We start from the raw sequence: 17,175 nt of genomic DNA, 5'->3' as shown, positions 1-17,175 counted from the left end.
CACTGATAATATATAAAGTGTAACAACTGCACTATATTAAGATTTAAGTGAATTTCTGACAACAAAATCTTATCCTACGAGAAGAGTATAGAATTTTTGAGCATATGATAATACTGTAACATACAGTGCGTTAGGAAAATAAGAGTAAATATATTACTCGTCTGAGTAATAGAGGGCAATAAAAAAAAAAAATTCCGTACGCATTTTGGCATACCTTATAATATTTTAAGTTTAAACAGTGTAGTATGATGAAATTCCAGGTAAACGAATTAAGAACGACTGAAGTCTAATTTTGCAGGTGTCTAAATGTTGTATTAGTCTAAAGAGCATACTATCTCGATACTTTGCTAAATACGGGACGAATTGTCTAAGTAAAAAAATAAAGTTATTTAGTGATGGTGTAACAACTGCGTCAGTAATTTGGTGATAGCTAAATAATATCTGAAAGAGATTGTCATGGAACTACCTGACATTTACCTTTCAGTTAGGAAAAACCTCGGAAGAAACTCAAATCAAATATTCAGTCCAAGCGGGATTCAAAATTATGCTGAACACGAGTCCAGCTCGTCCTGACCTGCACCAGTTGCTAGAAAAAAGTTTCAGAGGAATTTTCAATTTGCAATGATTTTATCTATCACCTCCTGTGAAAATATTTGCATTTATTTCCCTAATACCATTACCATCCTGTATACTATGAATTTATGCAACCCTTCGCATTTTAAGTTATTGGATCCATGTTTCATGATTAAATTAATCTGTGAGCAAAGAACCCATGAAGGACCAAGGCCAACCAGCCGACTGCTGACCTCACATGCACAAGTCTCAGTAGAGGTGAGTGAGCATCGAACCAGAAAGGAGATATTGTGTGGTCAGCACAATATATCAATATATTATAGCTGGTTTTTGAAACTACATTTCACTACCTAGTGTAGCTCTCCAAATTCATGATGTGGACACTGGTTCTAAACAATGGCCGACATTTCATGAACAAATTCCTTCTCGATGGGGATTCAAATCAACTTGCATTCCGAAACATGAGTCCAAGACATGATACCTCCGATCATGAGGCAAATAGCAGAACATATTACGAATATGCATCAATTTGTCTCAAATACATAATATAAATTTCAAACATAACAACTTCTTTAAATCTTGTACTCAATAATTTACAATAGCATATACAGATATTCACATATACCATATTTTCTCGAATATCCAACGCACTTTTTTCCGAAATATACAAGCAAAAAATATGGGAGCACGGGTTATTTGAAATGAAGTTGGCAACATTACTGATTTTTCTTCCGTGCAATTCATAAGGTAGTAGTGAATGCCATTATCTTCCCGAGCAGGTATTTCACTGTTAATATAGTTAAATAGGTTTGTATTAGCAGTAGGCCTACACGTGTCAGAATTAAGTTCAAGTGTGATAAGTGTATATTGTGCGTCTTATATCTTCAATTCTGAAAATGAGTACCACTAAAGATATGAGATTGCAATCCTTTACTTGCAGCGAAATACTTAAAAGTATCAAAGATGCTGAGGAACATGGAAATCATGTTCATGTATGTGAAAGTTGCACCACAGACTTTACATTTATTGTTTATGTTTAACTGCTTTTAATTTGTTGTGTCAAAGTAGTTTTTTTTTCTCCCAAAAGTGGAGTGCGCAGCTTATTTGAGGGTGCAGGGTATTCGAGAAAATACGGTGTTTTTATAATGCCGAATTTTATTTTTCTGCATAGGAACAAGTATCACGAAGGTAACAATCAATCAACAGAGATATATGTACAGTATTGCAAATGTAAGGAGGACTGTCTGAAAAATTACTAATTACCACGCAGAATTCTCAAATGAACTCAAAGTTATACACTTTATAACAAATCGTACATACTTCCTCATACATAACAAATTGGAAAGTATTTCATATAAGATATATTTAGTTAGACATGCTGAATAAATGCATCACACTGTGCCATTTATATAAATTATGCAAGTAAATACTAAGTTAATAATAATAATAATAATAATAATAATAATAATAATAATAATAATAATAATAAACATAAAATGTCAATATAAATACAAAGTCAATCGATTTCATAACTGAAACATAATATAAAACGATTGTACAATACACCATTGATACATGTTATAACAATTACAAATATTATTAAAAAGTATGATATTAATAATATAAAATATACAATAAATTATAAATACAAATGCAAATTCAATCGATTTTATAGCCGCAACAGAATGTGAAATGTAGGCATTATTAATAAACAGGGAAAAAAAAAGAGCTAAATGCTAAAATACAGAAAAAATGAGAAGCAAGATAGGCCAAATGAAATGGAAATAAATGTATCCACTGACATCTTAAGTAAGATGGCGGTGAAATACCTGATCAAACTCTTTAGATGGGACTTAATCCAAGTACAAGTCTCTTTAATTCAACTGCGCTCATTTTAGGCATTATTTAATTTGTCTTGCATCCCAGTAACGTAGACTGATCCACAAAACCGCAAAATGTGAATGGTGCTATGAAAGCAGCTCCAAGAGTTGGCCCAAAACATTTTTCTAGAACTGTACCATCAGCTAATTACCTCAATAATTTTTTATTATATTACTTGTTAAACACGTATGTGTATACTATACATGTATGTATGTGTGTGTGTGTGTATTTTTTTTTTTACAAAAAGTCATCTGACAATTGTCATAATCATCTCTTATTTTTTACTTCATATTGTTTTACTTTTAATGTTAAGCTTTCCTCATCCCATTTTACCCACTTCTTGAGCAAGTTGGTAAATTATTTATGATATGGATATGTGAATTATTTAAAGCTAATTTGCTTTAATAAAGAGACTGCGTAGCTTTGGCTCATGGTGTACAGCATAAACTGTTATGTCAAATGCATAAAAATTAATGTAGGCTTTGGCATCAGCAAAAATACTGAAAGTAAGAAAGCATGTCATATGCCACCTATCTAACCTGTATCTTGACAAAATTGTGAGTTCGAAAATGCAAATGGACATATTTCATTTGTTTTGAAAATGCTAAATACATTAGTGCTTGTAAACGACCAGGTCACAAACAGATTTTGGACGGAAATTCACAAGAAAAAGATAATAAAACAACATTTTCCATTGGAGTAAAATAGACAAAGAATGTAATTGAAAATATCTGCAAAAGAAATTCAAGTCTTAGATTTTTATCAGCATTCAATTTGTTGTATCAAAATAGAAAAAACTGAAATTGTGTTTGCCAATGGCTTCACTATAGAACACGGGAATTCAAACATTGTCATTACTCCTTAAATGATTTTAAGGTTGCAATACAATTAAACACTAAAAAGTTAATCAGTACCGCAACATAATGAATCAAATTCACAGACTATAAAAACGTTGAATTCCAGTGAATTCATGAACATTGCAGTTTTTTAGGAATAAAACTAATAAAATTGCGAAGTAAGATGAGGAATAATACTGAAACAAATTTGAATTTCACATTTACATTAACTACATTCTTCATGAAAGAATGTATCACTCAAAAATAGCAACTCAAACACTAAAAGTAGTCACATGACATCAGCTCAGAAAATTCATGGGAAAATATTTTTAATGATTGATCTACTATTCCAGAAGAACTCTATAAAGCAGCAGTGGCAACATTCAGATTCTTCTATGCAAAAAAGAGCTGCTAAATGGAAAGAAATTATTTATTAAATTGTGAAGCTGTTTCTAGCAGCATTAATATAACTCAACACTACTGGATTGCAAGACAGCCGATGGCTCCATGCCAAACTGATAGCCATTGGAAACAAATCAATCGGCATAGAAGTAATTAGATCAGATCACGAAAAAAAATCTACACAGAAGTAATTAAACCAGATCACGAAAAAAATATATATATATTTTTTGTAACAATTATTTTCTACCACTCTTATAGATCACCTCTCTGTAAACAATAACAATCATACATTAACATACAAGCAATAGCTTATATTTAGCTTGTGTCTTCAAATACTACATACTATTCCTAACTTTCACAACCATATAGTCAACGGAACTATTCATAAGCTTACAGATGTTCAATGACTAGTCAACATTATATACCAATACATATAACAGAACTACAATATACCTCTTACGCAAACATGATTACTTTTTGAACATTAAATGCATAAGCACTTTTCTTTAATTATACATTTTATCAGACTAGATATTCTTCAATACGTTGGGAAGGAATATCTGATATGTTTCGTTTCAAGTATAATGCACTGGCAACGATAAAAAAGAATATATATAATATATACAGGCCATCTCAAAAATACTACAATATTTTATGCAAAATAGCTATCTATATTTTACACTACAAAAATACACATGATTGTTATGGTGTATTCATCTTGACACATTAAGGTAATATTCTATGTGAGTGTGGAATGAAATACCTTTTATATTTTGTAATGTTAGATGAATGGTAGTCTATAACTGAAATAATATGACACGTAGATTATAGAAATTTGTAACAATTTTTGTGAAAATTCCTAACTAACATTATTCTTCAGTCCTAATCTATAAAATTTAAAGCTACAGTGTATTTTTATCTTTGTTTTTCTGTAATTATTTCCAAGTCTACATGGAAATTAATCTTCACAAAGCTAGGAACCTATTACTACAGGTAGTTCATGTGTACATTAAAATATTATCCAGGCCGAAGACTAAAAGCATCTAAAAAAATAAGAATGTCAGCACCAAACTTTTGTTTAATTAGTAGTACATGCTGTCCTTGAAAATATGAAATGCTATATTTCTCTTTCATGTTACGAATTTTTTCATATTTATGATATGTATTTATTTGCACGTTTATGTTCATAATTAGCTATACCTTGGATGATATAAACACCGCCAATTTAGGAAATTGATTACATTACTTATGATTAGAATGAAATATTTCTCTGATGAAACTTTTTGCAAACGAGTGTGAATGAAATAAAATCTATTTTCTCTCTCTCTATTCAAGTAAATGCTCATCAAAATCATGCTTAATGTTGGCAATTAATTTCTTTGAAAAACCTTTAATAATAATGGCAATTAGAGTTGTTCCAACTAAACACAAAAGATATGAAATAAGGTCATTCTATTATTTCATTGTTATCCCCATCTTTCTTTTAGATAACACTTTATGAAATAGATAAAAAAAAAAAAAAGGTAAAGGTATCCCCGTAACATGCCATGAAGGCACTTGGGGGGCATGGAGGTAGAGCCCCATGCTTTCCATGACCTCGGCACTAGAATGAGGTGGTGTGGTCGGCACCACGCTCTGACCGCCTTTTACCCCCGGGAAAGACCCGGTACTCAATTTTATAGGAGGCTGAGTGAACCTCGGGGCCGTTCTGAAAGTTTGGCAACGAGAAAAAATCCTGTCACCACCTGGGATCGAACCCCGGACCTTCCAGTTCGTAGCCAGCTGCTCTACCAACTGAGCTACCCGGCCGCCCCTTTATGAAATAGAAACCATATTAATATTATTTTTATTACAAGCATTTATAGTTTGAATGTCTATTATTCTTAGGACGCTAAAAGAACTGCTCTGAGAGTTTCAGTCAAAAGCAAATACAGTTTGTGATGGTATGCTGTCTTTTTCTTTTTAAAAATTTAATTTTTGTTACGAATAATTTAAACTGTGATATTTATATACTTATATATGGATAGCATACATAAGTATGAAGCTTAACAGTAAGAGTTTCCAACAGTCACAAGAGGTGTTGGTTGGTGCAATTATATATAGAGAGAGAGATGTCAAAATCGTTTTCTTAGTGATAATTTCAGAAGAAATCAGATTTATAATTTATTTTATTTTCAATTTCCGAATGTTGCGTGTTAAGTCACATATGTGTATATGTATGTATATGTTACTGTCAAATCTGACATCCGTCAAAACCAGTTTAAACTAGTAAAAACTAGCAACAAAAGCATATAAGCAAGGCCTACCACAAGATTAAACAAACCAAACCTAACCTGTCACTGATTCTAGACCTTACGAAAACTCACTTTCTATCTTGTTTAAACTAGTATTTACTAGTTGAAACTGGTTTAGATTGATTTCGGATTTTAATGGTAACATATACAAACATATGTCTGTATACACGGTATATAGAAGACATAACAAATACAATCCGGAAATTAAAAGTATGAGAAGTTGTATTAATTGCAAATTCAAAGAGGATTCTTCAATGTTATTACTAGAGTTGGGTCCTCGATACTTTCGATATCTTGATATTCTCGATACTTGGGTGTACTGAGAGTGAATATTTAGCAAAAGGATTTCATACTTTTCTGGTGCAGTACTTTTTTATTTTTTAGGAGGGACTCTCTTCCTTTCTAAATCGAACACTTCATCAGCCTCAGTCATGGAGTTGGGAAATTACTTAATGGCAGTGGATGAAAGGAATTCCTTGGAAAATAAGACATATTGTAAATACTTTAGTAGTGCCATTGTTCAGGACAGGTATACTTTTTTTAACTTGGTTATTTAACGACGCTGTATCAACTACGCTGTTATTTAGTGTCAATGGAATTCGTGATAATGAGATATTTGGCGAGATGAGGCCGAGAATTCACTGTAGATTACTGCCTTAAGGAAAACCTCGGAAAAAACTCAACCAGGTAACAACTCAAGAATGAATCGAATCTGTGCCAGAGCGCAATTCTGGATTGGCAGGCAAGTGTCTTAGCTGATTGAGCTAAGCCGGTGACTAAGCTGGTATAAAACATGTGAATGAACTCTAAAATGTGTACTACTAAAATTATTGTATTCCCCAGAAAAATAATTTATTTGGATCTATGAATTCCTCACTTGTTTTTCACTTCTTAATTAAGACGTGACCAATGACCTGAAAGAAATAGATTGAAGTGTATATATATAAAAAAAAAAACTAATGTTCTTTGAAGTATTTAAATTTTTTCTTGTGTGGAATATATCAATAAAGTGTAAAAAAATTCCAGTGTTCTTTGAAGTACTTACATTTTTCTTGTCTTTTCAGTTTTCACTTTCAAAGTTGCAGTGTCGAGTATCAAAGTTCTAAAGCAGGTACTGAATACCAAGTATCGAGAAACTGTGGTATCGACCTACCTCTAGTCTTTACATATAGTGTCTTAAAGTAAGAACACTGAAAATGTTATGAATCATGTTCATCTTATTTATACTGTAACTTAAAATCGTTTTTATGTTTCACAAATCTGAATAGAAAATTATTAGTACCACAATAGCAAAATTACAAACATTAGATGCCACATTGTTTTACATTACTTGTGTACTTATTTGTAAAGTATTTCAATTATATTCGAATTATTATTAAACAAATAATGAAAAATAAAACCATATAAATATTATGGGTACTATTGTTCCCTCATTGCACTGACAAGCAATGTAACTAACTAATTGAACAAGGAACATCAAACTATGTTTATAGCACCATGGTTTGAAAGATATGGATTACTAACATGAAAATGTAATATTGTGCTTGGCTGCTAGTTTGTGATACAGAAGCACAGACTTCAATGGTCACTGACACACATGCTTGGTTTATGTGAAAATTTACAGGGAATTCTTTCAATAATTTCATTATTACTAATATACTACAACATGAAAAGCAAGTGGTTCTAGTAAATATTTAAAAATTGTAATAGATCATGAACGTTAAACTTTACTTAAATCCCTAATTTTCACAATAGACCTGAAACATATGTTATCGCAATATGATTATTCAAGCACAGCACACATTTTATGTTAAGTAGGAAGCCTATTCTTCCTTACTTTATTCCAATCTAAGAGCTCCTTCAGACGAGGCCACTTTTAGAAGCGCTGTCGCTTGTGAATAATGGATTTAAATAGAGGCCTTCAGACACAGTCACAGATATAGAATAATGATGCTGCAGACGCTCTGAGTGGTTGGCTTTGCTACTGGTGGCAGCCACTAAAAAGTGGCGCTTCCCATCACGATACATAGAATTAAATTGTAGGTTTCAGATGGGGCCACAGGCAGGCCACTATTTTAGTGGTGCGTGAGTGGCACATCTGTAGCGCTGCTAACAGATGACTGTTGGGCCACCAATTCCTTACACTGCCACGACAGTATACAGCCTATTGTGCTGCAGTGTCTTTTTTTCGAATTTAATTCGTAATTCCTGCTAGAAGCTCTTGAAATGATTTCTGAAACATGCGAAAATACGAAAGAAAAAAAAAAAAAATTTATCGACCTAATGTAAATCATCAAACAAAGTATGAAATAGTCCTTGATTCTGTCTTTCCAAAATCAATCGATGGACCCAAACTCTTCTTCTATTTCTCCGTATGACCAAAGTTTCCAAAAGTACCTATATATCCTTCTGTGTCCATGCTCACTGGAACACTGAAAAATTCTCTACAAAAATTTAGTTTATTAAGGAGTGCCACTAACATGTCACTAGCGGCACTGCTAAGTGGCCTCGTCTGAAGGGGCCCTTATATCTGAAAGTTCATTTGTAACATAACTTGTACGTTTGGGATGTGAAAACAGGAATAATTCCAAGTCGACGGAATAAACAAATATTCATACCTACGCAAAAGAAAGAATTTTTCTACTAATTTGGAGAACTGCAAATACAGTTGTAGAATTAAACAAATCAAATGAAGATAATAACTAAGTTTGTTATGAATATTTCATATTTTTCTATAGATATGGAGTATGATGATATAATTACTGTCCAGTTAATATAATAAGACTCAGAGTTTAACTCAATAATATAATAAGTAAGCTGGGAGATTAACCCAATAATATAGTCAAGTCTTGCTCTATTATGGTTGTACATAACAACTGCAAAGTTAAAGTCTTAAAAATATCGTAACAATTACTCTGAATTATCGTTTTGGAAACTGAGAAGACACAATTTATTTCACTAATATAATAGTAATAAATGTGCTTCATGGTTTTGTGCTTCTTTTTAAATTTACTATAGGTCACTTTACATTATCGGAGTAGTATGTAGCATCTTCCCAAGTAAGTTTCAATTTAAGGAACAGCAAAATGAACTGACACTTTAAATAGTCTCAAGCTATATGTATAAAATGCTTATAACAGTAACAATAAACTGAAAAGTATAGGACGCACCAGGAATACCTGGCAGTTTCCTTTAAATTTAATTCGTGCAGTTCCAAAGTTACAGTCACCATGCTCAGTGCTCTTTGGAATTCAGTTGAGATGAAGTGCAGGTCCGTGAAGCACTGCATTATGGCAGTACAGTAGTGACTTTTATCAAGACAGAGTCTGTTACAGCTATACAACGCAGTTTCCGATTCAGTTTAGTTGACGTGATACTCCTAATTACAAAACTCTTACTGTGGGTGTTAAATTGAAAGGAAGGAAGTTTAGAGAACAGGAAGCCTTCAGGACATCATCATTCATTACATACACAAGAAAATGTAAATTCTGTGAGAGCTGTCATAATGTGTAGTCTGCACAGATCAGCATAATTGTGGCAATTCCTCTGTTGGATTGCATCAACCATTTGTCGAAATATCAAGATTTTCATTACGACCCTTACAAGATCAAAGTTGTCCACGAACTTAATTAAAAGGACATGGTAAAGCGACTTCAATTTTGTAATCAATTCTTGGAATTACTGATTGATGACCAGAACAAAGTGTCAGCTGAGACAACTTTCACATGTTGGGAAAAGTTAACAAATAGAACTCTCCTTTGTGGGCTGAAAGCAACCTTCACGGCTTGAGTGATTCTGCATAGCACAAAAGTGACAATGTGGTGTCCCATTTTGTCTGATCACATTACTAGCCCATATTTTCTGAAGATGAGAAGGCTATACTGTAACAGTATATGTTGAGAGCTACGCAGCCATGTTGCAAACATTTCTGCAACAAGTGCATGCAAATCGTCGCAAACCAGGTTCCAACAAGATAGAGTAACTGTTCACACTGCAGGTTTTTTCATGGCAGTTCTTAATGACATGTTTCCGAATAGAGTCATTTCTTACTGGCCTGCCCACTCATCTGCTCTCACATCGCTAGATTATTTTTTAGAGCTTTGTGAAATGCAGTTTAGGAGACACAGTCAACCAATATCAACACACTAGAAGAACGAATCCGCAAGTGCATTCAGGAGACAAAGAAGGACTTATTGCAGTAAGTTAACGGCATCTTTTCTGGCCATACTGTAACAATGTACTGAAAAAAAAAAAAAAAGATGATCACCTAGATAATCTCATATTCAAGAAATAGTGATGTACATAAATTCTCCTTGAATGCAAGAATCTATATGTTTACAGCAATAAAAAGTTTTAATTTTCCCTTAAAGTATTATTTAATTTGAGAAACAACACCAGGTATTTCTAACACATCCTGTATTCGTTACTTAATTATAATTCTGTTCTGTGCATAATGTAAATCACATTCACTATGCACAAGGTTAGAATGGATTTTTCTTGTGGTGCTGAACTAAAGAATACACTAAGTTTCAAAGACTGGAAAAAGACCAATCTAAACCTCTCCTGACTACGTCAACAATAATTTCATTCCTTTCTGCTCTCCCCACTCCTCCCAAAGAGATATTATAATTAGAATGTGAAAAATGTTTAACCTGTTACAGCTATGAAATTAATTTATGTTTGGCGAACAAGTCCATGAATGGATATAAGCAATTCCCAATGTACCACAACAGGCCATGATGATCTTACATTATCATTTCATAATGCAGAAAAAATAACCAATTGATAATACATCATTTAGTTTAATATTGTTCAAAATTATGTGGCCCCTACAAGTATGAAAATTTTAACATCTTAAATTCGGCATAATGGAAAAAGCTTTGTAGTTTCCTGTTTGCACATCCCAAAATAATACTGTAAGTTTAAAACCTGAAACTGTATGAGGTATTTATAGATTCTTTTATGACTGCCTAACATCATCATTATTTAGATCTTCTTTTACCACTGATTTACATGCTAGTGATTGCTCCTCAGTTACTTCATCTGCTCTTTCTATATCATAATCTATGTTGTCTGAACCTGTAGCTCCATGAGAATCACGGTTTGTTTCTATTGTCCCTGACAGAATTTCTACTTCTTCTGACTGCATTCCTGACACCTCTGTTGCAGACTCCGTTGTAGATGTAGAGTCAGTGTTAGAAGATTCGTCACCTGAAAGTTTCTGGTGCAAGGACTTGTCTGATTTGGATGGCCTAAGAGAAAGTAGGGATATCTGAAAAAGTTACAACATTGAAAAAACCATTAAATCTTGTGAATTATACATTTAGTCAGAAAATGCACATAAACACACTTCATTTTTCGTCATAAATCATAAGCTGTCATCAAAATACATTATTTTTCTATTCTATTTCTAGAAAATGTCTATGTCTATTCTAAAGACCTAGACTGAGAAAATTGTTTAAAAGAAGTTTGATGGAGTTACAAGTACACAATTTGTTAATTTCTGTTTCACATTTAAAAATATAAAAACAGTTCAGCCAACTTTAAGACAAGCCTATAAGGATAAACTATGAAGGCTAAACTTTGGAATGCTATGTTATAACAATGATGATACAGTTCTCCTCCTTCCCATTTCATTGCATTTAACAAATCAGTTGAAAACTGAGATAATTTGGCCAATGAAGCAACTAGTAACAGTTGGTAAAGAGCAGGTCTGATCTCAGACAAGGGTAATTAATTTTTCTGTTTGCCATAGCTTTCAGATTCACTCAGGTCCCTATCACTACAGTGCTCTGGTTCTTTCCACCACTCTTTGTACATATGGTCACAAAATGGGCGTACTCCCCATGTATTCTTATTTTACTTACTTTGTGAATGTTGAATGTGAATGTTGGTACCTCCATGTTTACGCTGGTACCATGCTACCATGGTAACTGTGCAGTTATAAACAAACATGGCTGACCAGAGTCTGTTTACCATCGAACAAACTTTAGTGACCGGTTTGGTTTCACGAAAGACATCATACTGCGACACCATGGGAAGAGTAAAGATGAAATTTCGTGACTACTTTGGTGTGGAACCGCCAAGGAAAGCAACAATATTGGGGTGGGAAAAACGTGCATTCGCAATGGGTAGTGTGAAAGACCATACCAGAAGTGGAAGGCCGACAACAAGGAGGGAAACATGCCACGCTGTTGAGGCATCAGTGGAAAAGTCTCCCCTGAAATCCACTCAGAAAAGATCTGCAGAGCTTGGCATTCCTCGTTCGACCATGATGAAACACATGAAAGTAGATTTAAAGCTCAAGCATTTCCGTTCATTCCACACAATGCATTAAACAATGCTGATATGGATGCACATAAAGCACGCTTCTTGAAATGTTCTGTATACTATGTTCCCATGACAATGTCCTCTTCACAGACGAATGTGCTATCTACTGAAGCACGCATTCACGAAACATCGTCTTTTGGGGTAAAGAAAACCCATTCTTTTATGAAGAAGTGGTGAGAAATCCACCCCACGTCATGGTGTGGGCTGGACTGAGTGCAACACACATTTTCGGTCCTTTCTTCTTCCAAGGTTCTGTTAATGGGCAAACCTACCAGAACATGCTTAGTGGTCCTGCAACAGGATGGAACGCCTGCACACTTTGCATTGCAAGTTCCTTTTGCTCCTTTTGCCTGGCCTCCACAAAGTCCCGACCTCACAACATCTGATAATGCTCTCTGACGATTCATCAAGGACAAAGTGCGAAATCACCACTACAACACAACAGCACAATTACGAGCAGCTATGGAAGATGCATTAAACGAAGTGACCTTTGGTTATCTCCACAAAATATCTCCCAGGACATGGCGCAGAATTCAGCTATGAAAATGAAGGTCTTCATACTGATGTCTTTGATTGTTAAACTATCAGGTACATGTCTCAATCAATCATACAGAACGTAGTGTCGTAATACAAGGGGAGGTATGTCCACTTTGTGACTTTACTGTACAATAAGCAGCATTGAAAACAATATAAGTCCTTTAACTGTGACTTTTAAGATCTGGCACTGGGTTCACACCTTGGCTAATGAGAAAGACAGGCTACAGCGCAACATCACATTCTTAGTCATAACACAGCCAGCACTGAACAAGTTTATATATAAATGCACGTTTAACTTGAGTTTAAAATAGCAATTCCTTTGTTTTTTAGAACTTCGAACATGTATTTATATTAGGTGATTGTCAAGATGGTCATGACTAGACCATGATAATCACGTGACTCCAATTTGCATTATAGCCTGTCTTTTTCGTTAGCCATGGTTCATACGAGGAAAATAATCAGCTTTAAGTCAACAGTCCATGAATGTACTGCATCAAATGGAACAACGTAATCTTCCACGTAACCTGTTGTCGAATTTGTTTAGTACCGGTATCTAACTGCAACTTTGCAAACCCAAGTTCTATTCTTGGATTCAACATTTAAGTTTTTTTTAAGTTCTATTCAGTGATTAGACTTATTGTTATGTTGTGGTTATTTATCTATTTGTTTTTCTTCTTTATTTACTTACATATTTATTTTTTATACTCAGTTACACTCAATATGCATTAAACAATAAATAGAGAAGTCTTTAAAAAATAGGAACATAATAAATAACTTAAACAGTTTCATGTATTACAATATACTATATTATTAATAAAAAAAACCTCGTGGCACTAATTTTACATCTTAAAATATTTTACACTATAAACAGACAAAACATTGTAAGATGCATTGTCGTATCATTTTTGTTGAAATAATTTATTAGTTCAGTCATACAAACTATCCATAAACATCCATATCCTGTTTCACTTGTACTGATTTGTCGTCTAATGACAGATCTTTGGATTTAATCTTAATCTTCTGTCAACCCAGTGAAGTTTCAGCTAGTTCTTCGATTCTTGTCAGATACAGTCTAATTTTGAGCACATAAGTAGATGATCTCTGTCAATTGTTGTGTCTTATTGTTTCAGTGATTGTCACTAAAGATTTTTATGTGGTAAAAGTGGGTGGCGAGGCTATCATAGTCGGTATTGAGGCGGAAATATGATGCTCCTTGCTTTCATGGTTTATGTTTGTTATTTTCCCAGACGCATTTAATGTTCTTCGACTGTTCATTGAAGGATAAGGTGAGACTTCTTTTGAAAACTTCGCTTGCACTTTGATTTTTATGAATCTGACCATTTCAAAGTTGGGGGGAGCTTATTTACTTTGGAGAGCAGTTTCTTTCTTTGTCAGCTTTTTCGTTTCCTTGTTTTCCTACATGCATGTGAACCCACGGGAAAGCTACTGGTTTTTTCTTATTTGTTGAGAAGGTTTATCACTTTCTTTGCTTCTCTCACTGTTTGAGTTGTAGACTGTTTGATGCGATAGTTTAAATTGCTCATTTGGAGTCAATGAAACAGACAGTTTTTTGAAGACTAGCAAGGTTGCCAGATACCCTCGTCAGGAATCCAGAACAGGTGATCATACTGAGTACCTTGACATGACTACACATTTGAATTAATTCAATTTGTAATACAACTAATTTTATTCGTTTTATGTATTTCAGTTAATTACATAGGGCCTAAACTTTTAATTTTGTTACATTCTTGCTAGATTATGAAATTTCCTTTGAATTAATGATAAAGTCTGAAAAAATAATGTCATATTACAGCCTGATCTAAACAGAAAAAATTAATGATAGTATTTAATCCTATTAATAATAAACCAACTTCCAAAGAGAGTACAGAATAAACATATCGTAAAATACATATTATAGTATAATTGCTTTTATTTCAATACAACCCAATTGGAGAGGCCAGGTGGCATTGACAACATTGAACGTAAGTTGGAAGGGTCTTGAAAAAAGAATAAAGATTTAAAATATATATATATTACTATGATGTACCAAAGTACATATGAAGTTTCAGGGCGGTAATTCTGCGTTTCCATATGGTGAAGAATCAGTAGAACGGAGAAAAATTCTCTCCAGCACTGGGACTCGAACCCGGGTTTCCAGCTTTAGGTTCTGGCGCTTTATCCACTAAGCCACACCGGATTCAAGCTCTGATGCCGGATTGAATCCCTCTCACTTTTAAGTTATACCTACTATGTTTTCTTTCAGGGGTATAAATTCTGAAATACTGATATATAGGAAATCTTCCTTTTATTGATGATTAGTAGTGACAATTGCTGAAGTGATGTTGAGGGGGTATCATTCTTCTCTGCTTCACATAGCAAGGACAGGTTAAAAGTGATGACTGACTACATAGGAGATGCTGAAAAATGTAAGTTTGTTTAATATTTAATTATCTTTTTTAGATATGTATGAGGAAATAAAAACAGTAATGCATATCTTTATAACTAAAAAATACTAAATAGATAATTATACCTTAGCTTGCTCACTCCCTGGAAGATCAGAAGATGACTTCTTAATTCTTGATTCTAAGTGTGTGACATCATCCCGCGTTCTAACTCCAACAGTTTTGAGAATGGCATCAATCTTTTCTGGATATTCACCATGGCCTTAAATCAAAAGTAAGTAAATAGGTATCTTGTGCTCTACGTGAAAATATTATAAATAGATTCTCAAAAGGAAGTGTAAATGGTTATAAAAAAATATGAAATTAATTTGACAAATATATGTCCTCATTTTGTTATTGGGCTGTTGGTCTTTCAAAATAATGAAATATTCTTATTTTACAATCAGCTTAATAAAAAGCAATGCAGTATATGAAATCTGACATTTGTGCTGAAACTAAAAAAACATCATAAATGAAAAACATTGTCTGCTGCTGCAACAGCAGCAGCAATAATAATAATAATAATAATAATGATGATGATGATGATGATGATGATGATGATGATAATAATAATAATAATAATAATAATAATAATAATAATAATAATAATAGGGATTTCCCGGTCTCTGATCGGGTCAAAAACCCTGATATGACTGATATTTAACCCTTGCGGTGAATTTCGGTGAAGTCCGGAGGGCTTAATTAATCAAATCCATTCTCCTCACCTCCACACTAGGGCCCCTGGGAGCTTTTTAAGATGCGAAAGAGAGAGTGGTGTGTGGAAAGCAACGGGAAGCTACCACATTTATCTTGCAAGGAGTAATGACTGCAAACATAGCTTTTAATAGAAAAAGGAACATCTTCTGCGGACCTCTGGAAAAAGAACTAAAGAAGATACTAGTGAAGTGCTTTGTATGGAGTGTGGCATTGTAAGGGGCAGATACATGGACATTACGACAAAGTGAAGAGAAGCGAATAGAAGCATTTGAAATGTGGATATGGAGAAGAATGGAACATGTGAAATGGACAGACAGAAGAAATGAGGCTGTGCTGGAAAGAGTGAGTGAAGAAAGAATGATGAGGAAGAGGAAAAGGAATTGGTTGGGTCACTGGCTGAGAAGAAACTGCCTACTAAATTATGCACCGGAAGGAATGGTGAATGGAAGAAGAGCTCAGGGTAGAAAAAGATATCAGATGATAGACGACATTAAGATATATGGATCATATGAGGAAACAAAGAGGAAGGCAGAAAATAGGAAAGATTGGAGAAAGCTGTGTTTGCAGTGAAAGATTTACCCTTGGGCAGAACACTAAATGAATGAATAATAATAGTAATAATAATAATACTTGTAAACATTTTCATTTTATGCAGTGAGAGTCGCGACAATCAGGAGCTGAAACAATGAAAAACTTAAGTTTTGACAGCCAGACTCGAGACTAGAAGCAAGAAACCTTTCAATTTCATTTTGTCACATGGTGCATTTTACCAAATTGATGTCATGCAATCCAAATTGACAAGCAAACTAAAATTTGTGAAGTTTGTGTGGCTTGAAAGAAGCTGTGTATTCTCCAGGACAAGTTTCTAGCATAATCACTTATGAAGCCTTTTGAAATGACATTTTTTGTTACAGTTATCTTGCTGTAACTGATAGTGATTCTACTATAGAGGATCTCTATGATCCAGCATTGCAACCTTGCAGCTCTTTTGTGCTAACCCCTAACTAGGTGCAATGCAACCCACACCATCTATGTTAACGTTCGCTGTGTCGAGATTTTGATTTGCTAGACCAGAGATTAACATCCTCCACGCAACACCAATTTCACTGTTTCGTTATTTGAAACCTAAGAGTTGGCTAGGAAAGCCTACGTGAGATTCATCAC

General features: G+C 33.9%; 1 protein-coding gene across 2 annotated transcripts in view; it reads right to left on the bottom strand.

The window, feature by feature from the left end:
* Positions 1 to 5,198: 5,198 nt before the first annotated feature.
* The window catches only part of LOC138694670 (transmembrane and coiled-coil domain-containing protein 4-like), a 39,905-nt gene continuing 27,928 nt past the window's right edge, over positions 5,199 to 17,175 (bottom strand). Inside the window, exons 11-12 of one of the 2 annotated variants that reach the window (XM_069818632.1) lie at positions 15,384 to 15,517; positions 5,199 to 11,258 (exon numbers count right to left, since the gene is read on the bottom strand). In XM_069818632.1, coding sequence (XP_069674733.1) covers positions 10,947 to 11,258; positions 15,384 to 15,517 — 446 coding nt within the window. In that variant the 3' untranslated portion in view covers positions 5,199 to 10,946. Of the gene's footprint in view, positions 11,259 to 14,984; positions 15,271 to 15,383; positions 15,518 to 17,175 lie in introns of those variants that run through there. The other variant, XM_069818633.1, reaches the window with a different exon arrangement.

The sequence above is a fragment of the Periplaneta americana genome, chromosome 2 (assembly GCF_040183065.1).
Source record: "Periplaneta americana isolate PAMFEO1 chromosome 2, P.americana_PAMFEO1_priV1, whole genome shotgun sequence".
Lineage (NCBI taxonomy): Eukaryota > Metazoa > Arthropoda > Insecta > Blattodea > Blattidae > Periplaneta > Periplaneta americana.
The sequence above is the reverse complement of the archived record's forward strand: the minus strand, read 5'-3'. Positions and strand labels throughout refer to the sequence as shown.